Source organism: Macrotis lagotis, chromosome 1, assembly GCF_037893015.1.
Source record: "Macrotis lagotis isolate mMagLag1 chromosome 1, bilby.v1.9.chrom.fasta, whole genome shotgun sequence".
Taxonomy (NCBI): Eukaryota; Metazoa; Chordata; class Mammalia; order Peramelemorphia; family Peramelidae; genus Macrotis; species Macrotis lagotis.
The window spans coordinates 500,616,210-500,634,378 of record NC_133658.1 but is presented as its reverse complement, the minus strand read 5'-3'; the positions used below and the strand labels follow the sequence as shown (position 1 = coordinate 500,634,378).

The 18,169-nt window shown below is 31.4% G+C and overlaps 1 protein-coding gene across 1 annotated transcript in view; it reads left to right on the top strand.

Annotated features, from left to right (window-relative positions):
• LOC141504961 (neural cell adhesion molecule 2-like) overlaps positions 1-18,169 on the top strand; it is a 151,672-nt gene that overhangs the window by 91,839 nt on the left and 41,664 nt on the right. Inside the window, exons 5-7 of the mRNA XM_074210392.1 lie at positions 2,944-3,081; positions 8,886-9,003; positions 13,777-13,937. Of these exons, the coding sequence (XP_074066493.1) occupies positions 2,944-3,081; positions 8,886-9,003; positions 13,777-13,937 (417 nt within the window). The remainder of the gene's footprint in view (positions 1-2,943; positions 3,082-8,885; positions 9,004-13,776; positions 13,938-18,169) is intronic.

Sequence of the window (18,169 nt, the reverse complement as noted above, 5' to 3'; positions counted from 1 at the left end):
GGTTGGAAGCTAGAGAGGAGGGGATTAGGTAACTTTCTCAAGGAAGTTAGCTGTCAAGATAATTGGTACAGAATAATAATAACTAGTGGAAATAGAAGAATCAAGTGAGGTTTTTTTAATTTTAAAGATAGGAGAGATATAGGTACCTCTGTAAGTAGTACGTAAGAGGAATAAGAATGCAGTTGATCAGGAGTAAGAGAGGTTTCAGGGAGTGCTAAACAATGGAAGATGTGAGAAAAGAAAAACTTTAAGGCAATACAGAAGGCACAGTCGGGGAATCAGTCACATATGGAATATAATTTTGGTACAAAGTGAGAGGGAAAGTGAGGTGGATACAAGTAGGGAGCAACCAATTAGGAATGGAAACAGAGTATGAACACTGGCAGCCAAGGATTGAGTATATATTCCTATTTTATGCCTCTTCTGATATTTACAATATGAAAACTACTAAGCAGAGTTACTTAAGATAGATATAAGACAGAATATTGAATGATTTTGATACATCAATGGGAGATCCTTTGTTAAAAGAGACTATAAGGTGTGCTTTGGTCTAACAGCAAACAATAAAGCACAAAGAGAACTTTATTTTTTCTGCATTTTCCTATTAAGTATTAAAAGGTAAATGTGATTAATTATTAAATTATTAATTATTATTAAATTTTAATTTAATATTATTAAATATCACCTACTTTTTCTAATATCCTGTTTTCTGGACTTGGTCTATTTAATATAAGATTTCTAGTAGCTTAGGTTTAATATTGGAACAAATGAGATATCTAGGTCATTCAAATGACTTACTTGGAGGAGGAGGAGGATATTCAAAAATATAGTCACTGAAGGAACATCTTGAGTGGATTCATCTGAGACGAGTTCCCTTGCTTGAATTGGCCATTTGGAATTCACCAGCCAAGCAATAAAGAACTACTGAAGTTCCTTATGTATATTTTGTACTCTGGTAAATAGAAAGTGCTGTTTACAACCCAAATCTTCAGTCATCTGAGACAACCAAGCCTTATGTGTTGTCTTAATACCTTTTAGAGGAAAAACTAACATGATATTCATGGGCAGAGGTTAGGATATTGCTTCTGTCACACTTTAATTGATGAGTGATATGTATAAATTATGGAATGACATGAATATAGTTTGATAACCCTTGGTGTTCTTTAGTGTTCTTTTTTCTTTTCTTTTTTTAGGTTTTTTTTTGGGGGGGTTGCAAGGCAATTGGGTTAAGTGGCTTGCTCAAGGCCACACAGTTGTATAATTATTAAGTGCCTGAGGTCAGATTTGAACTCAGGTCCTTCTGACTCCAGGGCTGGTGCTCTATCCACTGTACCACCTAGCCACCCCTTAATGTTTTTTAAATATAATAAGGCTTTTAATATATATTTTAATCTAATATATTTAATATTTATATATATATTATATATATTTTTTCACTCAAAGTATTTTGTTTTAAGAGATCATTGCTAGGGGCAGCTAGGTGTCGCAGTGAATATAGCACTGGCCCTGGAGTAGGGAGAACCTGTGCTCAACCTGAGTTCAAATCCAGCCTCAGACATTTAATAATTACCTAGCTGTGTGATCTTGGGCAAATCACTTAACCTCGTTGCTTTGCAAAAAACAAAAAACAAAAAAGAAGAAGAAATTTTGGGGCAGCCAGTTAGTGCAATGGATAAAGCACTGGCTCTGGAGTCAGGAGTACCTGAGTTCAAATCCGGCCTCAGACACTTAATTATTACCTAGCTGTGTGGCCTTGGGCAAGTCACTTAACCTCAATACCCTGCAAAAACCTAAAAAAAAAAAGAGATCACTGCTAGAGGCAACACAATGGTGGGGACATTCAGACTCCAAAATACAAGGTATTAGGAGAATTTATATATCTGAATGAAATTAATATCATACACTGTTCCATGGCTAGCAATTTATTATTGGCAATAAAAGATCATGTATTTTATGAATTTGGTAAATGTGTATATACACATGCATAACATGATATTCTTACATAGTCTTAATTACAATCTATCTTTGTGATACATCTTTAGTGATAAAAGTATGTATTAAGCTAGAACAACCAGCCTGGAAATTTAGAAATTGGACTAAAATAAGAAACTCATAATCCATTTAATAATTAACAAGAGAAGATTTACTTACATCTAGGAGAAGATACTCAGAATTGTCAAAAAAAAATATTCAGAGTTGGGAAAGGATATTCATCAAGGATCCAAATCAGCTTCAGAGCTGGTGTTGATTATGTTTCTTTCCTGAGGAAGGTGCTACAATCTGTTATGAACTAGCTGTTTTTGTATTTGTACTCAGGCAAACATATTACTATCTATATCCAAATCCTAAGCCTTAGTCCCCTGAATCAATTAAATGTGAAAAGTTTCAATAACTTTTAAGGAAAAACTAGTCTAACTCATCTGATCTTAGTATATTATATCCACTAGAAGGTCCCCAAAGGAAATTTAATAATGTAGTCATTTGGACACTTATTATGACTTAAAAATTATAGAGTCATTTAACTATTTCCTCAGTATCTGTAAATTTATTAGTAGAAATATTTTATAAAGTTATTCATCTCTTTCTCTAACCCCAAAGTGCCTCTTCTAGGTAATCAAAACATCGATTCATTTGGATAGGATAATATATGTAATCTCTATGTATTGTTATTTTTAATGATTTTTGACATTCATATTCCATAGTGCAGAACTGGTGGAGGGGAGAAAGACAATAGCCTAACCATTTTATACAGAAGGAAAATATTTAATTCATTTTCAGAAAAGGGGATAATGTTATTGGGAGTTTATTAAATTACATTTGAACTTTACTTTAAATTTTTTGGTTGATGAAAACAGTAAAATAAGGGTTATATATCAACACTATAAAGCATATCAGACTCTACCTTCATTTATTGATATTTCTTCCACTTTATTAATTTTTCAGATCGATTTGCTATGTTAGCAAATAATAATCTCCAGATCCTTAATATCAACAAAAGTGATGAAGGAATATACAGATGTGAAGGAAGAGTGGAGGCTAGAGGAGAAATTGATTTTCGAGACATCATAGTTATTGTTAATGGTAAGTCATAAATCAGATATAAGTATATTTAATTAAAATTCTTTCTTGTTTTATTGTTATTGTTTCTTATCACTTAATAACAATATGAATTTTAACTGATTAAAAAGATTGCATCATAGTTTTGCAGAAAAAAAATAGACCATCATGGTAAGTTAAATGAAACAAGATACTCATCTTGTATTGTTTATTCATCCACATGTGTTACTTCTCTGGCCTTGTTCCCTAGTTTTAAAATGAGAGGGTGATACCATATGGACTCATGGATCCTTTCCCATCTAACATTCTATTATTATAATTATAAGATTAAACAATTTATATTTTGCCATTTTATCTATATCTAGTTATCTCTCTGAAAAAATAATTATGCAGTTGCATATAGAGATATTTTCTCTTACATAACAGGTTAAATAGATTTTTTTGGTCTTATTTTAAAATCTTATTGAGATCCAGTTAGCTTATAAAACTTTCTATTTCAATACTAATAATACTTACAAGTATATATAAAACATAATGTTATAAAAGAGAAAAATACAGTTTGCATTCCTTCTGTACATAAAATAGTATTGCTGACTTGAGCTCTTCATTTTGAGAATAAAATCAAGAAAAAATTTTTTCACACAACTCTTTAGTAATCTCTTCTATTTTTTTCTCTGAATTTACATAAACTTTTGTGTTGGTTCTCTGCTTTGATGTTAGAGGATTTAATGAGTAGCCCATGATTGGCAGTCATATCATTCTAGAACAAAAACAAATGAATACAATACAAAATAAAACATATTAAATGATCTGGAGGTCCATTGATAATGATAATGATAACAATAGCCAGTATTTACATGGAACTTAAAGTTTTGCAAATAAAGTTTACCTAAATTATCTCATTTGATTCTCATGATAGTCTCAAAAAGATGTACAATTATTACTTCCATTTTATAAATTCAATGTTATGTTATTTGCCCAGAATCACTCATATAGTAAGCAATCTATGAAAGATTTGAACTCAAATCTTCTGATTCCTAGCCCAACACTTTATCTACTGTACAATTGAGCTGCTGCAGTAACATGAGACTTCCAAAGAAGGAAAGCTCATTTCTAACTTCAGATATCAAGAATTATGAAAGATGATATAAAAACTTCACTAAAAAGTGATGAATATTAATTAATAATTAAGATAGGTGTGATTTGGGTGAACTGAGGTGGAAGGAGTGCATTTTGGCTAGGTATAAGGAATGATATATATCTCCTGGTGGTAAAGTATGGAGCATGTTTTCAGAGCAATGAGGAGGCCACATTAGCTGCAAAATAGAGTGTCTGAAAGAAAATAACAATTAATGTTGGAAAATTATTTCAATAGCAGACAGTAAAGGAATTCAAAAACCCAACTAAGATGGGAAGAACCAGGTTGGCAAAATAAAGTCTTACCCTAGTTCTTCCAAATTCTCCTCCAGAAAACTTTAAATAATACCTCAAAATGAATTCTGCAAAGGCAGAACCAAGAAAAGGAGGGAGTGAAACAATTTTCCAACCAAGACCTTAGAAGATTGATAGAAAAGGTCTGTCTCACTGGGGTGAGAGCAGAATGCTGGCCATCCTAGGCCATGTCTTGGCTAGCAGCAACAGACCTTGGAGCCTTCTAAATCATCACTGCTCGACTTCTAGGACTCAGCCCACAACTAATAAGAGGCTCAGACAACCAGTCAGATAGGGCAATGGGTGCTGGAAATGGGGGGAGGTTTTGATTTTTATAACTTATACATGGGTCTATGTTGTAGATGAGGAGGTGAGGAGGAACACTAACAGGAGCAGGGACGCTGGTTACAATTCCAGGATAGAAATGAGCAACTGTGGATGTTTGTAGAGCCCAGGCCAGGAAAACAGTAACCCCCAAGTCTCCTTAAATCATAACACCTTGGAAGAACTAAAAATAATCAGACCCCAAAAACCAGCTCTCAAAACAGCAGTAATAAAACCCTGAAACTTGAGACAGTGCCCTCTTTACCCCAGGAGCAGAACCCAACTTCAACATAAATTTGAAAATCATGAAATAGATTAGAAAATGATCAAACAACAACAAATATTTGACCATAGAAGCTATTATGAAGACAGATGAGATTAAAACACAAATTCAGAAACCAAACAAAGTAAAATCATTTTCAGAGTTTGAAATAAAAATATGTACTGGTCTTAGACCCACCAGCCCTGAATGAATTAAAAAAAAAAAGATTTTAAAAATCAAATAAGAAAGGTAGAGGAAAAATTAGGAAACTAAATGAGAGTGATGCAAGAAAACATGAAAAGAGATGATAGCTTGATAAAGGAGTCAAAAAATATTGAAAGTAATACCTTAAAAAAGCAGAATAGGGATAACTAGGTGGTACCATGTATAGAGCACCGGCCCTGGAGTCAGGAGTACCTGAGTTCAAATCCAGCCTCAGACAATAATTACCTAGCTGTGTGACCTTGGGCAAGCCACTTAACCCCATCTGCCTTGCAAAATACTAAAAAAAAAGCAGATCAAATAGCAAAAGAGACACAAAAATCCATTGAAGAGATAAACTCCTTTAAAAAATAGAATTGCTCAAATGGAAAAAGGAACAAAAGCTCACTGCAGAAAATTAATCCTTAAAAATTAAAATTGGGCAAGTTAGAAGCTAAAGACTCTAGGAGATATAAAGAATCAATAAAATATAATGAAAAGAATGGAAAAATTACAGCAAAATGGAATTGAAAAACCAGAGGGTGGAATAGAAATTGAAAGAATCCACCAATCACTTCCTGAAAGAGATCACAAAATGAAAATTCCCCACGAATATTATAACAAAATTCCATTAATTCTCAGGTCAAGGAGAAAATACTGCAAGCAACTAAAAGATAAGTCAAACAAATATCATGGAACTACAGTCAGTAAAACACTAGATTTTACAACTTCCCCATTAAAAGTTCAGAAGACTTGGTGTATGTTATTCCAGAGAGCAAAGGAGCTGTTTTACTAACAAGAATCACCTGCCCAGTAAAATTGAGAATAATTCTTCAGATGCAAAATCATCAAAAACTCTCCAAAGACTATTTCTTTAATTCTCTGAAAAACAATTCAACTAGAATATTCTACTTTTTAATAGTAGCTAAACCTTGTAGCAGTCAGGATGGAATAATTAAACAGCTATGAAAATGACCAAACAAAGGAAAACTTAATATAATGGAGAAACATTGTGGATTTATAGAATCTCAGGATAAAATTCCACAAGTAAAGAGTAAGTCTTCAATAACTCCAAGAAAGAATATAGAATGACTCAAGTCTTCCAAGAATTAAGTGGCAAGAAAGTTCCAGTGAAAAAAATTAAAGGAGGGGAAAAAAAGGGAATGGAATAGGCTAGGAGAGAAACTGGAAATATTAAATGGAATAGTGGACACCCTAAAAATAGAGGAAACCCCTCAAAATTCAATAACATAATAAGAAACTATTGAACAATGTAAAAAAAAACAAAATTAAAACATAAAATTCATCTCAGTATCACTAGCTGTCCACTAGTATTATCCAGGAAAAAAAACACACAAAAAAATTTCAAAACAAATAAAAAACAATTTGGATACCATATTTCAAGAAGCCATAAAAGATGCCAAGAAATACTTTAACCAGGGAAAAGTGCAATTTGATAAAAAAATATAAAGGTCACCATCAGGAATTAGTCATAATATGTAATGGACATATCTAACGGACCCAGAAATATGATTCTTAAAGTCCAGAGCACCCAGTAAAAACACATGGAGCTGAGGGGTCATGTGTCTTGTTGGTAGAACAGTAATGATTTGGTGTCACTGAGGGTGAATTGTGGATGAGATATGTACGGTATAAGAAAATTGAAAAGGTAAAGGGCAATCAGGTTAGGAAAAGCTTTCAGTACCAAAAAAGGATTTAAAATCTTGGAAGTAAGAATAAACCATTGGAGTTTATTAAGTAGTAGAGAAAAGACCTGCAATTTAGAAAAAAATTGTTTTAATGATTAAATGAAATATCGACTAAAATGAGGAGACTTGTGACAGGGAGACTGACCAGCAGGTTGTTACAATAATCCAGGGATGAGTACTCACTTCAGCAGCATATATATTAAAATTAAAACAACTTGGAAAACATTAGCATGACCCCTGCATGTATAATTCCATATGTTTTACTTTTACAACATAACTATTGTGGTAATATTTTTCATGATTACATATTTTAACTTGCATCAAGTAATTTGCTTTCTCAATGGGGGAAGTGGGAGAGAATTTTGGAACTCAAGATTTTGGAAGTGAATGTTGAAACTTGTTTTTGCAAGTAAGTGTGCGGGGAGAAAATAAAATAAAATAATAATAATAATCCAGAGATGAGGAGATGAGAGTCTGTATGAAATCCATAGGCCTTGGTAATCACTGGATAAGAGGAGGATGAGAGACACTGGCAAATCAAGGATGATGTAAACCTGGGGAACTGGGAAGATGGTGATGGCTTTGACAGTTTGGGGAAGTTTTGAATGGAAGAAGATTTGAGTACAATAATAAGTTCAGTTTTTGATATGTTAAGTTTAAGATATTTACAGGATATTGAGTCTGAAATTTTTCATAATCATTTAGATAGGAAATACTGGAGATCAGCAGGAAGTTTAGGACTGGCTAAGTAGATTAAGTATAAGCATTAAAATAATTCAATCTATGAGAACTGGTGAGATCATTAAGTAAAATAGTTTAGAGGTAGGAAAACAAATGAGATCCCAGAGTAGTGTAGCACTCATGGTTAATGGGAATGACCTAGATGAAGATCCAACAAAGGAGACTGAAAAGTAGTTTATATAGGTAAACTATATGACTTTTTTTTTTTATAGTAGCTAAATCTTGTAGCAGTCAGAGGGGAAAAGTACCATGAATAATTAGAGGAGAAAGTGACTGACAGTATCAAAGGCTGCATAGAGATAAAGAAGGATGAGAATTGAGCCAAAAAAAGCAATTAAATTTGGCAACTAAGAGACCATTGGTAACCTTGGAAAGAATAATTTAAGATGAATATTGAGATTGATTAGAAGACAGACTTTAGCATTATAAAGAGAATTAGAGGAAAGTGAGAGCACCTTCTCAAGAATTTTAGCCACAAAAAGCAATAGAGATGTAAGATAATAATTAGCAGGGACGGATGGAACAAGTGAAGGTTTTTAAGCATGAGGGAAACATGGGCATGTATGTAGGCAATACGGAAGTAGACAGTAGATTTGGAAGGACTGAAGATAAATGAGAGAGTGGGAAGGATTGAGGTGGGCAATCTGCTAGAAAAGATGGGATGAAATGAAATCACCATTTTAAAAGAAGAAAAATCTCAGTGTGAGACAAATATAAATATAAAAGAGATAAAGGCAGAAGGTATCAGAATAATGAGATGAAAGAGGGGAGGGGGAAAAGAGAGATCCAAGAGAACAGTTCAATTTTTTCAGTAAACTATGTACAAACTCAGAGATTAGGAAGAGATTAAGCCAAGGACGTTTTGAAGAGTGATGACGAGGTTTGGAAGAGTTGCTGTAGTGATTGGATGTAAAACAATTGCTCATTGCAATGAGGCCCAAAAATCAGATATACATATATATATATATATATATATATGTATACATATATAGATAAATATATATACCCATTTTATGTAAGGAAAAGGAATTACATGTATATCAAAGAGAGCACTTAATATGTTTATACAACTAATATGGAAAGGTAAATTTTAAATGATTTATGGCAATGATGATTTAAAAGAATATTTACTTCAGACATAATTTTATTTTCTTTCTTAGTTCCACCAGCAATTACAATGCCACTTATATTCTTCAATGCTACTGCAGATCGACAAGAAGAAATGTTGTTATATTGTAGGGCTACTGGCTCTCCTGAGCCAAATATCAGCTGGTATAGGTAAGTGTTATTTTAAATAGTACATCAGAAAATAAGCCATAAATTTAATCTATCACTTTTCATTAATGAAATTTGTGAAATCAAAGATTTGGATGTGTCTTTGAAGTAACTTCTTCTGCTATATTTAGGCTAATTGACTAGGACATATTTTTCTTCAATTTGATCAAGTAGTGTCATTGATGAAAAATAATTATATCTATAATAGCTTTCAATATGCCCTATAAATTCTTGCTTTCCTTTAAAATATACCTTTCTAAGAGATTATGGATGCTAATAGAATGTGGAGATTTATTAGCAATATATCAACAAAAAACTTAGCATAATCAGTGGAATGGGATCAAAAAATGAGTGTCCTGATTAAGTAACATTACCAATGATGTGCTTTTTCCATTTAATCCAACATATTTGTGTGATATCTTTTTTATATGAGACAGCCTTTAAATCCAAAGGCAATAATCAACTCATTTATAATTTTTGGTTAGACCCAGACAATTGACGATTCATAGCCAAAGAAAAAATGCAGACCAAAGTATACTATTTTCGCTTTTTAAAACTTTTTTTGCTTTTTTTTCCCCCCTTTCATTCTGATTCTTCTTTCACAACATGATCAATATGGAAATAGGCCAAACATGATTGTATATGAATAATCTATATCAATTTACTCACTGTCATTGGGATGGCAGAGCTAAAATAATATTTAAAAAAGAAGGACAGATGGGGAGATAAATCAAAGAAAATCAACATAATAATAAAGAATCATTAAAGATCTATAAATAACCCAAAATCAAAGTAGAAAGCTTTAGTGGTTACAGCAGGGGAACATACCAGAACTGGGACTAAAGCTGTACTAGATAAAGATATCCAGCGACACCCTAGGAACTCTAATGTAGACAATCACCTGAAACAGTAAGGCCAGAGAGTACTCACCACCCTTGACTATAGATGTTTGCTTTAGGTTTTAGATACTGCTTAGCATTTTTAAGAAAATTTCCTTTTAAGCTTTCTAGCATTTTTAATAGAAATGGGTATTATGTTTTCTAAACACTTTTACTTTATTGATATAGTCATGATTTTTCTTGATTTTTGTTATTAATATGGTCAGTTTCTCTTATGGTTTTCATAATATAGAACTAGCTCTGCATTTCTGGTCATTGCACAAAAATTTTGTGATACATTACTGTAATCTCCTTGCTAGTGTTTTATTTTAATCAAAATTCATTGTGGAAATTGGCCTGTAGTATTCTTTGTTTTTTGCTTTTCCAAGTTCAGGTACTAAAATATTTATGTGTTAGAAGGAATTTGTAGAGCTTCTTATCTGTTTTTTTTTTCAAATGATTATATAATGTAGGAATTAATTGTTCCTTAAATGTTTGGTAGAATTCACTTGTGAGTTCATCTGTTCCTGGGGATTTTTGCTTATGAAGTTATTTGTGGTTATTTTATGTTTTTTCTATTTATTTTAGTATTCTATTTCATGTTATATTAGTTTGGGCAATTTAAATTTTTGTGATTATTCATCCTTTTCATTTAGATTGTCAGTTTTATTACCACATAATTTGACAAAACATTTTCTAATAATTGTTTTAATTTCATCTTCATTAATTCTTTTCACCTTTTTCATTTTTAATATTGGCAATTTGGTTTCCCTTCTTTTTTAAATAAAGTTAATAATTAATAATTGGTCTCATTGGATTATTTTTTCATAAAAGCAGCTCCCAGCTTTATTTATTAATTCAGTGTTTGTTTTTTATTGTCAATTTTATTAAACTCTCCTTTGATTTTCAGAATGTCTGTTTTGATTTTTAATTGGGAAACTTTAATTTGTTCTTTTTCTAGTTTTTTTAAATTGCAACTCAATTCTCTGATCTGTTTTTTCTCTTTGTTGTTAATGTAAGCATTTAGAGATACAGTTTATCTGCATCTAAAAAGTAACCTCTTAGTAATTTGATTAGAAAGCCAATAAATTTTTATATCTATTTAGACAATATTCTTAATATAATTTTATGTCATCATATCCTAAATATAAGCTTAAATAATTATCCAGTTACATAGTCTTCCTTTATTCTAGAAAATGTTTTGTAATTGTATTTCTATAAGTTCTGATGTCTCTTGCAAAGTAGACTTCCAAATATTCTTTAAATTCATTTTTTATTCTAAATCTTATTTCTTTTTCTGTCTGCTCCCTTTGAGTTTTATTAGTAATATATACTATATTTTATATTAGAAATTATATTTTGTTGGTTATATATTAATGATTTCATGATTTTATTTCTTCTTTCTTTGATGAAGTTATTAAATGATTCAGTTATTTTAGACTTGAATTCCTTATCTTCGCTAAATAAGCAATCATATCTTGCTTAAAAAGCAATGATATTGCTCTTTTTGCCTGTTAGCTCTCTCAGTTTCTTTACATTGTATATATCTAACATTTCTAGTACTATAGTAAATAATAGTGCTGATAGTGTACACATCTCATTTTCTTACTGGGTTTTCTTTCTATTTTCTATTTTTCTATTGCAGGTACTTCTAGTTCTTGGATTTAAATATACTCTATATATTATTAAGGAATGGTACATATATTTCTATGCTTTTTAGTCTTTTTGAACATAAATTAGGGTTATTTTATCTAGGTTTTTCTGTATCTGTTGGTATAATCATTTGATTTTTTATTTTGTGATTGATCTCACATATGCCTATAATTTTTTAATGTTGACAAAATCCTGAACTCTATTTTTCCTTCTCATTCAAATACGTATTCATTTAAGTTATTCATTTTTCTGCTTGTTCCTTTTAAGCATACATGTTTTTATTGATGCCCCATGTAGTATCATGATTACTACACCTGCTTTTTTCTAATAAGTTTATTAAGTTCTTGTTTAAATTCCTATAATTTTAATTCCATAAAAATCTTTATATTTCAAGTATGTTTCTTACAAACAACTTACAGTTGGAATCTGTTTTCTAATCCATTCTGTTACCACCCTCTGTTTTGGAAGTTAGTTGGTCCCATTTACATTTATAACTAAGATTGTTAATTATGTTTTCCCTTCAGCATATCCTGTTGGAATTTTTTCTTTCTTTATCCTTTGATGTCCTTTTTTTTTACAGTTAACATAAGAAAATAAGAAAAAAATGTAATAGGATAAATACTAGTAATTTATAATACTATAATACTGATCTAATTTTACTTCTCTATCCCTTCATCAAATCCAGACAGCTCACCAATTCTTTCATTTTCTTTCTCTCTCCTTTAACACATATATATATATAAAATATATCTTTTAAAATTTTTATTGATCTATGAATAACCTGAATACCCATTTAATATCTTTAATCCTTCAGTGGAAATATTTCTGTTTGCATATTCAAATTTTCATTTTTGAAAAATCCATGTTTCCTCAAGACACCTTTGCTGATAAATTTTGAAGCCATAGGACTCTATCCTATATTTTCTCTTGACTTTTAAAATTTGTTATCTTTAAAATTATAGGACAAATCAAACTGATTCTCCTCTGTCAGAGTGGTTGCTTTCTGCTAAAATGGTCAATATTTCTGCCTCTAAAAACATTTATTTCTCATTAGTCAGGATTAAGTTCAAAATGCTAACTCTCATAATTTCTCCCTTTTCAAGTATGAAAGTATAATAATAGCTAAAATTTGTATTATACCATGTTACTTCATTTCATCAAAATCTCTACTTTATAAATGATGAAACTGAAAACAAAAACTAAATGATTTGGGGGCAACTAGGTGGCACAGTGGATAGAGCACCAGCCCTGGAGTCAGGAGTACCTGAATTCAAATCTGGCCTCAGACACTTAATAATCGCCTAGCTGCGTGGCCTTGGGCAAGCCACTTAACCCCATTGCCTTGTAAAAACCTAAAAACAAAAATTAAGTGATTTGCTCTCTGTTACAACTGGTAAGTAACTGAGGTAGATTAGAATTCAAGTCTCCACCATAAGATGAGCACTCTATTATGCAAACCAGCTGCTTCTATAATAATATTTTATAATCAGATAAATATGACAATTATAAATGTGTTAAAATTTTCAAATCACTTTACAGCTATTATTTTATTTATCATTCAAGAAAACCTATAATTCATTAGTTTCTTTTCTGTTAACATGGAGAGATCTTCATCTGCTTTACCAGATGTCCAAATAAATTAATGAATACCCCATCCTTATTATATCCTTCTTATGCCAGGGTTGTCATGGATTGTCTCAGCTCCTCCTATCTTTATCTAAGAGTAGAAATTATCTCACTTTTATATTTATATCACTAGCACTTGGCTTAGAACTTGACATTTAAGTAATTAATTAATTAATGTCTCTTATTTTGTTCATTGATTTCTTCTTTTTGTCTGTCAGCAAAAAAAATGGCAACAGTCTTCTTTATCAAAGAAAACAAATAATGTAAATGTAAACAAAGTTTAATGTTTGAATTTTAGAGAATTATTAGTAACATAATTTTTCTACTTATTCAAATCTAATACTTCATTTTAAGGAGAAAATCTTCAAGAATAATTCAAGTATCCCAAAATGAATTTTAATCTGATACCTAAAATTAATTTTTGATAGTAATATGACCAGATCTTTCAATATTAGTAACTTTGGAATGATGGATATTTATTCCTAGTTCAGAAATTTATGTGAAATTTCCTGAAATTAGGAAGTAAACTCTAAAAAAGTAAGCTCTCTGTATCTCTCCCCATCTCTCTCTCTCTCTCTCTCTCTCTCTCTCTCTCTCTCTCTCTCTCTCTCTCTCTCAGGAATGGCAAGCTAATTGAAGACAATGAAAAATATACATTGAAAAAAAACAATACTGAACTAAGTGTCAGAAACATCATAAATAGTGATGGAGGACCTTATGTCTGTAAAGCCACAAACATAGCTGGAAAAGATGAAAAGCAATCATTCCTACAAGTCTTTGGTAAGTAATAAATGATTGTTTTATAACCTACTTACATTTAGTTAATAATAAATATAATAGATTAAACATTCTTTCCAAAAATGTATGTTTGGAATGATCCTTATTTTTATTTACTGCCATAGGTATTTAGTAAGTAATGATCTTTTATTTATAGATATATCAATTCCTTCCTAGAAAAGGTGATAAATAGCAATGAGAAGTTTAGACTAATTGTGTATATGGCTTAGGAATGGTGGCCTAAATAATTTTTAGCATGAATTGAACCTTCTTGACATATGCAACCAAGTTTTTAAAAGCTTTGCTTACTGAAGATACTTAATTTTCACAGTATTATCTCATTATTTCTTTTAAATACACTAAATATATATATATATATGTATGAATAGCTTTTGTTAAAGTATTCTAAAATACTTAAAAACTAAACAGAGAGAAAAATAAGTAAGCATGAAGTAGATATTTCCTTGGGATTGCTTTACCAAAACATTTTTTTCAAAAACACTTTAATATTTTTAAAACTACTTCTTGTGGTCGTTAAGTCTGAACTGAGCTATTATTACCTCAGAGGTAGGAAAGGTGGGTTCTTGACCTGCCTCTGATAGACTTAGGCTGTTTGACTCTGGACAAGTCATTTAATCTCTCACTACTCCAAAGAAACTCTTTACCACTCAAAATTGAACCAAAGTTGTGGCTTTATATTGGTAGACACTCCTTGCCATTTCTCTACATTAATGAAATTGCAAGTCCTAATTTTTAAAGAGTTTAAAGTGATAAATCTATATATTTGAATATAATTTCCAGGAAATAAGATCCAAGCTATACTTAGATATTTGCAAACTAAGGACTCACTGATTTCTCAGTGACATTAAGAGTGAATAGATCCTTGGGGCAGCTAGGTGGCATAGTGGATAAAGCACCAGCCCTGGAGTCAGGAGTACCTGGGTTCAAATCCAGTCTCAGACACTTAATAATTACCTATCTGTGTGGCCTTGGGCAAGCCACTTAACCCTATTTGCCTTGCAAAAAAAAAACCTAAAAAAAAGAGTGAATAGATCCTTGTTTTTTAAGGCAAGTAGCCAAGTGATTTCCCTCTACCATAAATCCCTTTGGAATTCTCTTTACTTTTCTGCAAAAATATTTCTATTAATGATAGGAATTTTCCAGACCACTATAATCCCCATAGTTTGGCCAACACACTATTATTCCTCATAACTATTATTTCTATATTTAAAGAGCTAAGAAGGAGAAAAGGAGTTTTATCCTTTCGATGACATTTATAGAAAAAACTGATTCTCCCCATACCAGAAATGCCTTTTTTAAAAACATTTTTCTATATATCATGTCATGAAAAAATGAATCAGAACAAAATGGAAAACCATGAGAAAGAAAAAAAATCAGTGAAAATAGTATATTTTAATCTGCTTTCAGGCTTCATAATTCTTTTTTTCTTAATGAGGATGGCATTTTCCATCACAAGTCTTTAAGAATTCAGATATGCCTTTTTAATGGAACATTAAATCAGTTCATGTTTACAATAAATATTAGTGATGCAGATACAACTAATCCTGAAGCTATTAAAATTGTAAAGTATAAAGAAAACAATGATTTTTTTCAGGCTTTCACCCTTGAGACAAATCTTACAAAAGAAACATTTCAAAGCCTAAGAGTATAAATAAGTATATAAAGACCCCATTACTAAGAAGTACATTGTTCTAATAATGATAGATATCTAATAAATAGTACTCCTAAACTTTAGCACTGAGCAACAACCACCTTTCATGCCTTCCTTTCTACCACAGTTATTACAAAGAAAATAAAATCAATGATTAAAATTTTTTTCACCTTTTTTCCCCAGCCAATTCTTTTTTAGAGGTGCTAAAAAGTAGCAAAATGGCTGATTGGAATTTTATAGCTGATTGAAATTGGAATCGTCAAACTCTGAGCAGGAGCTTGGCAGTGAGAGAAATGAACTATGAGCCACATGAACAGGGGAATTGTGCTGCTTCTCTCTCAAGTCTTCAGTCTATATGATAGACTGAATTATAGCCATCTATCAATTATATTACTAGTCATATAACTGACTCCCATGGTTATAGTTCTTTAAGGACTGGAAAGCACTTTAAAGAGGAGAAAATTCCAAAGGAAAAGATGACCTCCAAATCATTTATAATTGTCTTTGGAAGACAGTTTTATACTTCTTTTTTCAATATGGGAGAATTCCTGTTTATTAAGGTATCATTTAAGAGTTCTTTTGGAGGCATGAATTTTTGATTGTAAAGCTATGAAACTTCTTTTCTACTATGACAAAAAAATATAGCTGGCTCTTCCATTTCACTTAGCAATTCATGAGTGGCCTAAGAGTAATCATATTTGAAGTCTCAAAATTAGCATCATATAAATGAAAATCTAACATTATCCTTTAATATTATGACAGCAACAAATTTAGTTTAAAAAATATCTGAAACCAAATAGAAGAGGGGTCATACAAAAGGATCCCTGAAGCTAGCTACAACTGCCTTATTTTAAAAATATAACATGATCTATGCTTTATTGTATTTTAATTTTGTTATATATTCCCAATTATATTATATTCTGGCTCAGCCAGGGAGATTTTGGGTCCTATGTTTGACACCTCTGCTTTTAAAAAACAAACGGCAACACCCAAAACATTTAGGCTGTCTATCACAGTGCAACATATTTATCTATTGTCCTTTCCTTACAGCCTCTGAATTTCCATGAGGTACTTAGGAACCAATAAGAACTATGGAGATAGAGAAGCAAGAAGTTTTACTCAACATATACTCATGACCAGAAATAGCCGAGGAAGAGAAGCTATCTAGATAGATCATGTGATCCTCAGGTTAAGAGTGGCACCAGAAATTTGGCCATATGAAAGAATTTGTATGGGGGCTAAAATAGGTTCTTTCCTTAACCTTTGTTCAAAGGAGTTAAATCCAAGAAAGTCAGCCCAGCTGAGGAACACTACAACAGATTGATGATAAGGGGTCATAGGACTCAGGTCTTGATATGCAAGAATCCTTATAGAATCCTAAGGTGACATGAAAGATTCTAATAGTAAAGGGACTGAGTCATTACAACCACCACATGAAGGGGAAAAAATAGGTTTTAGTTGGCAATTTGAATAGCCATGTCATAATACCTATTATTGTCTCTTTCCTGGTTTATGAAAATGAAAACTTTGTTAAATTAGGGAACACCTAAATAGTAAATAAAATTTAATATGGAAAAATGCTTTGTGTTACTTTTTTGAAGGATATAACAATATTTAATTGATATTTAAGTAGCCCAGGAATTTGTAAGCTGTTAACTAGGGCTAGGAGAACTTACATGCTCTCCTTTGCCTCTAGAGAAGAGATAACCTGCAAGTTTCCTGCTTTGTGTTCTTTATTATAGACCTATTTGACCTCTAGGTACTTTCTCTTCTGCCACTCCTTCTGACTGCACCTAACTTAAGAAAAAAAAAATTATAAGGTGGCATTATAAATGTATTAGAAATTGAGATTTGTAATTGATGTGTAATAATATCTTTATAGTAAATTTTATGGGGTAAAGACTTTTATACATTTTAAAAACATCTAATGGATTTATGGAGGCTTGCTACTATGATTAAGAACAAACAACACAAATCTCACTCCCCTTGTTGGAGGTGATAAATATGTTGCTCGAATTAAAGAGGCGATTTTTACATAAACTGAATTGAAGTTACTTTGAAATAATTGAGTAACTTATTAGCTGTACCTGAATTGTAATAGACCATGCAATTCAATATAAAAGTTTAAACAGGTGATGGAAGTTTTTTTGATCTCTTGAAATAACGATATGAGAAATATTATGTGTTTGTTCTTTATGATATAGAAGTCATAAAAATAATTTTGCAGCACAAATTAACAGGCTCCAAAAGCAGAATGATAGAAGCTGTCATGTGAAACCTCTCTTTATCTCTCTTGTATGATTAAAACTCAGGAACAAATGAGAGAATGGAAACTGGGTTATGATCACAAAAGAATTAGATCCCACTCTATTGGGGTGATTTAAAAGGTAATAGGTAAAAGGTTGAAGGGAGCTGAGAATACCACCATGTGTCTTTGAAAATGAGCTAATTGATAAATGGGCTCTCAGTTTCAGAGTGCTGCCAGAAATTTTTTGAGATTTTTAAATGTCACCATTAGTAGTTATAAAATCCAGATTTGATTTGGTTGAAATCTGTCCTGAAA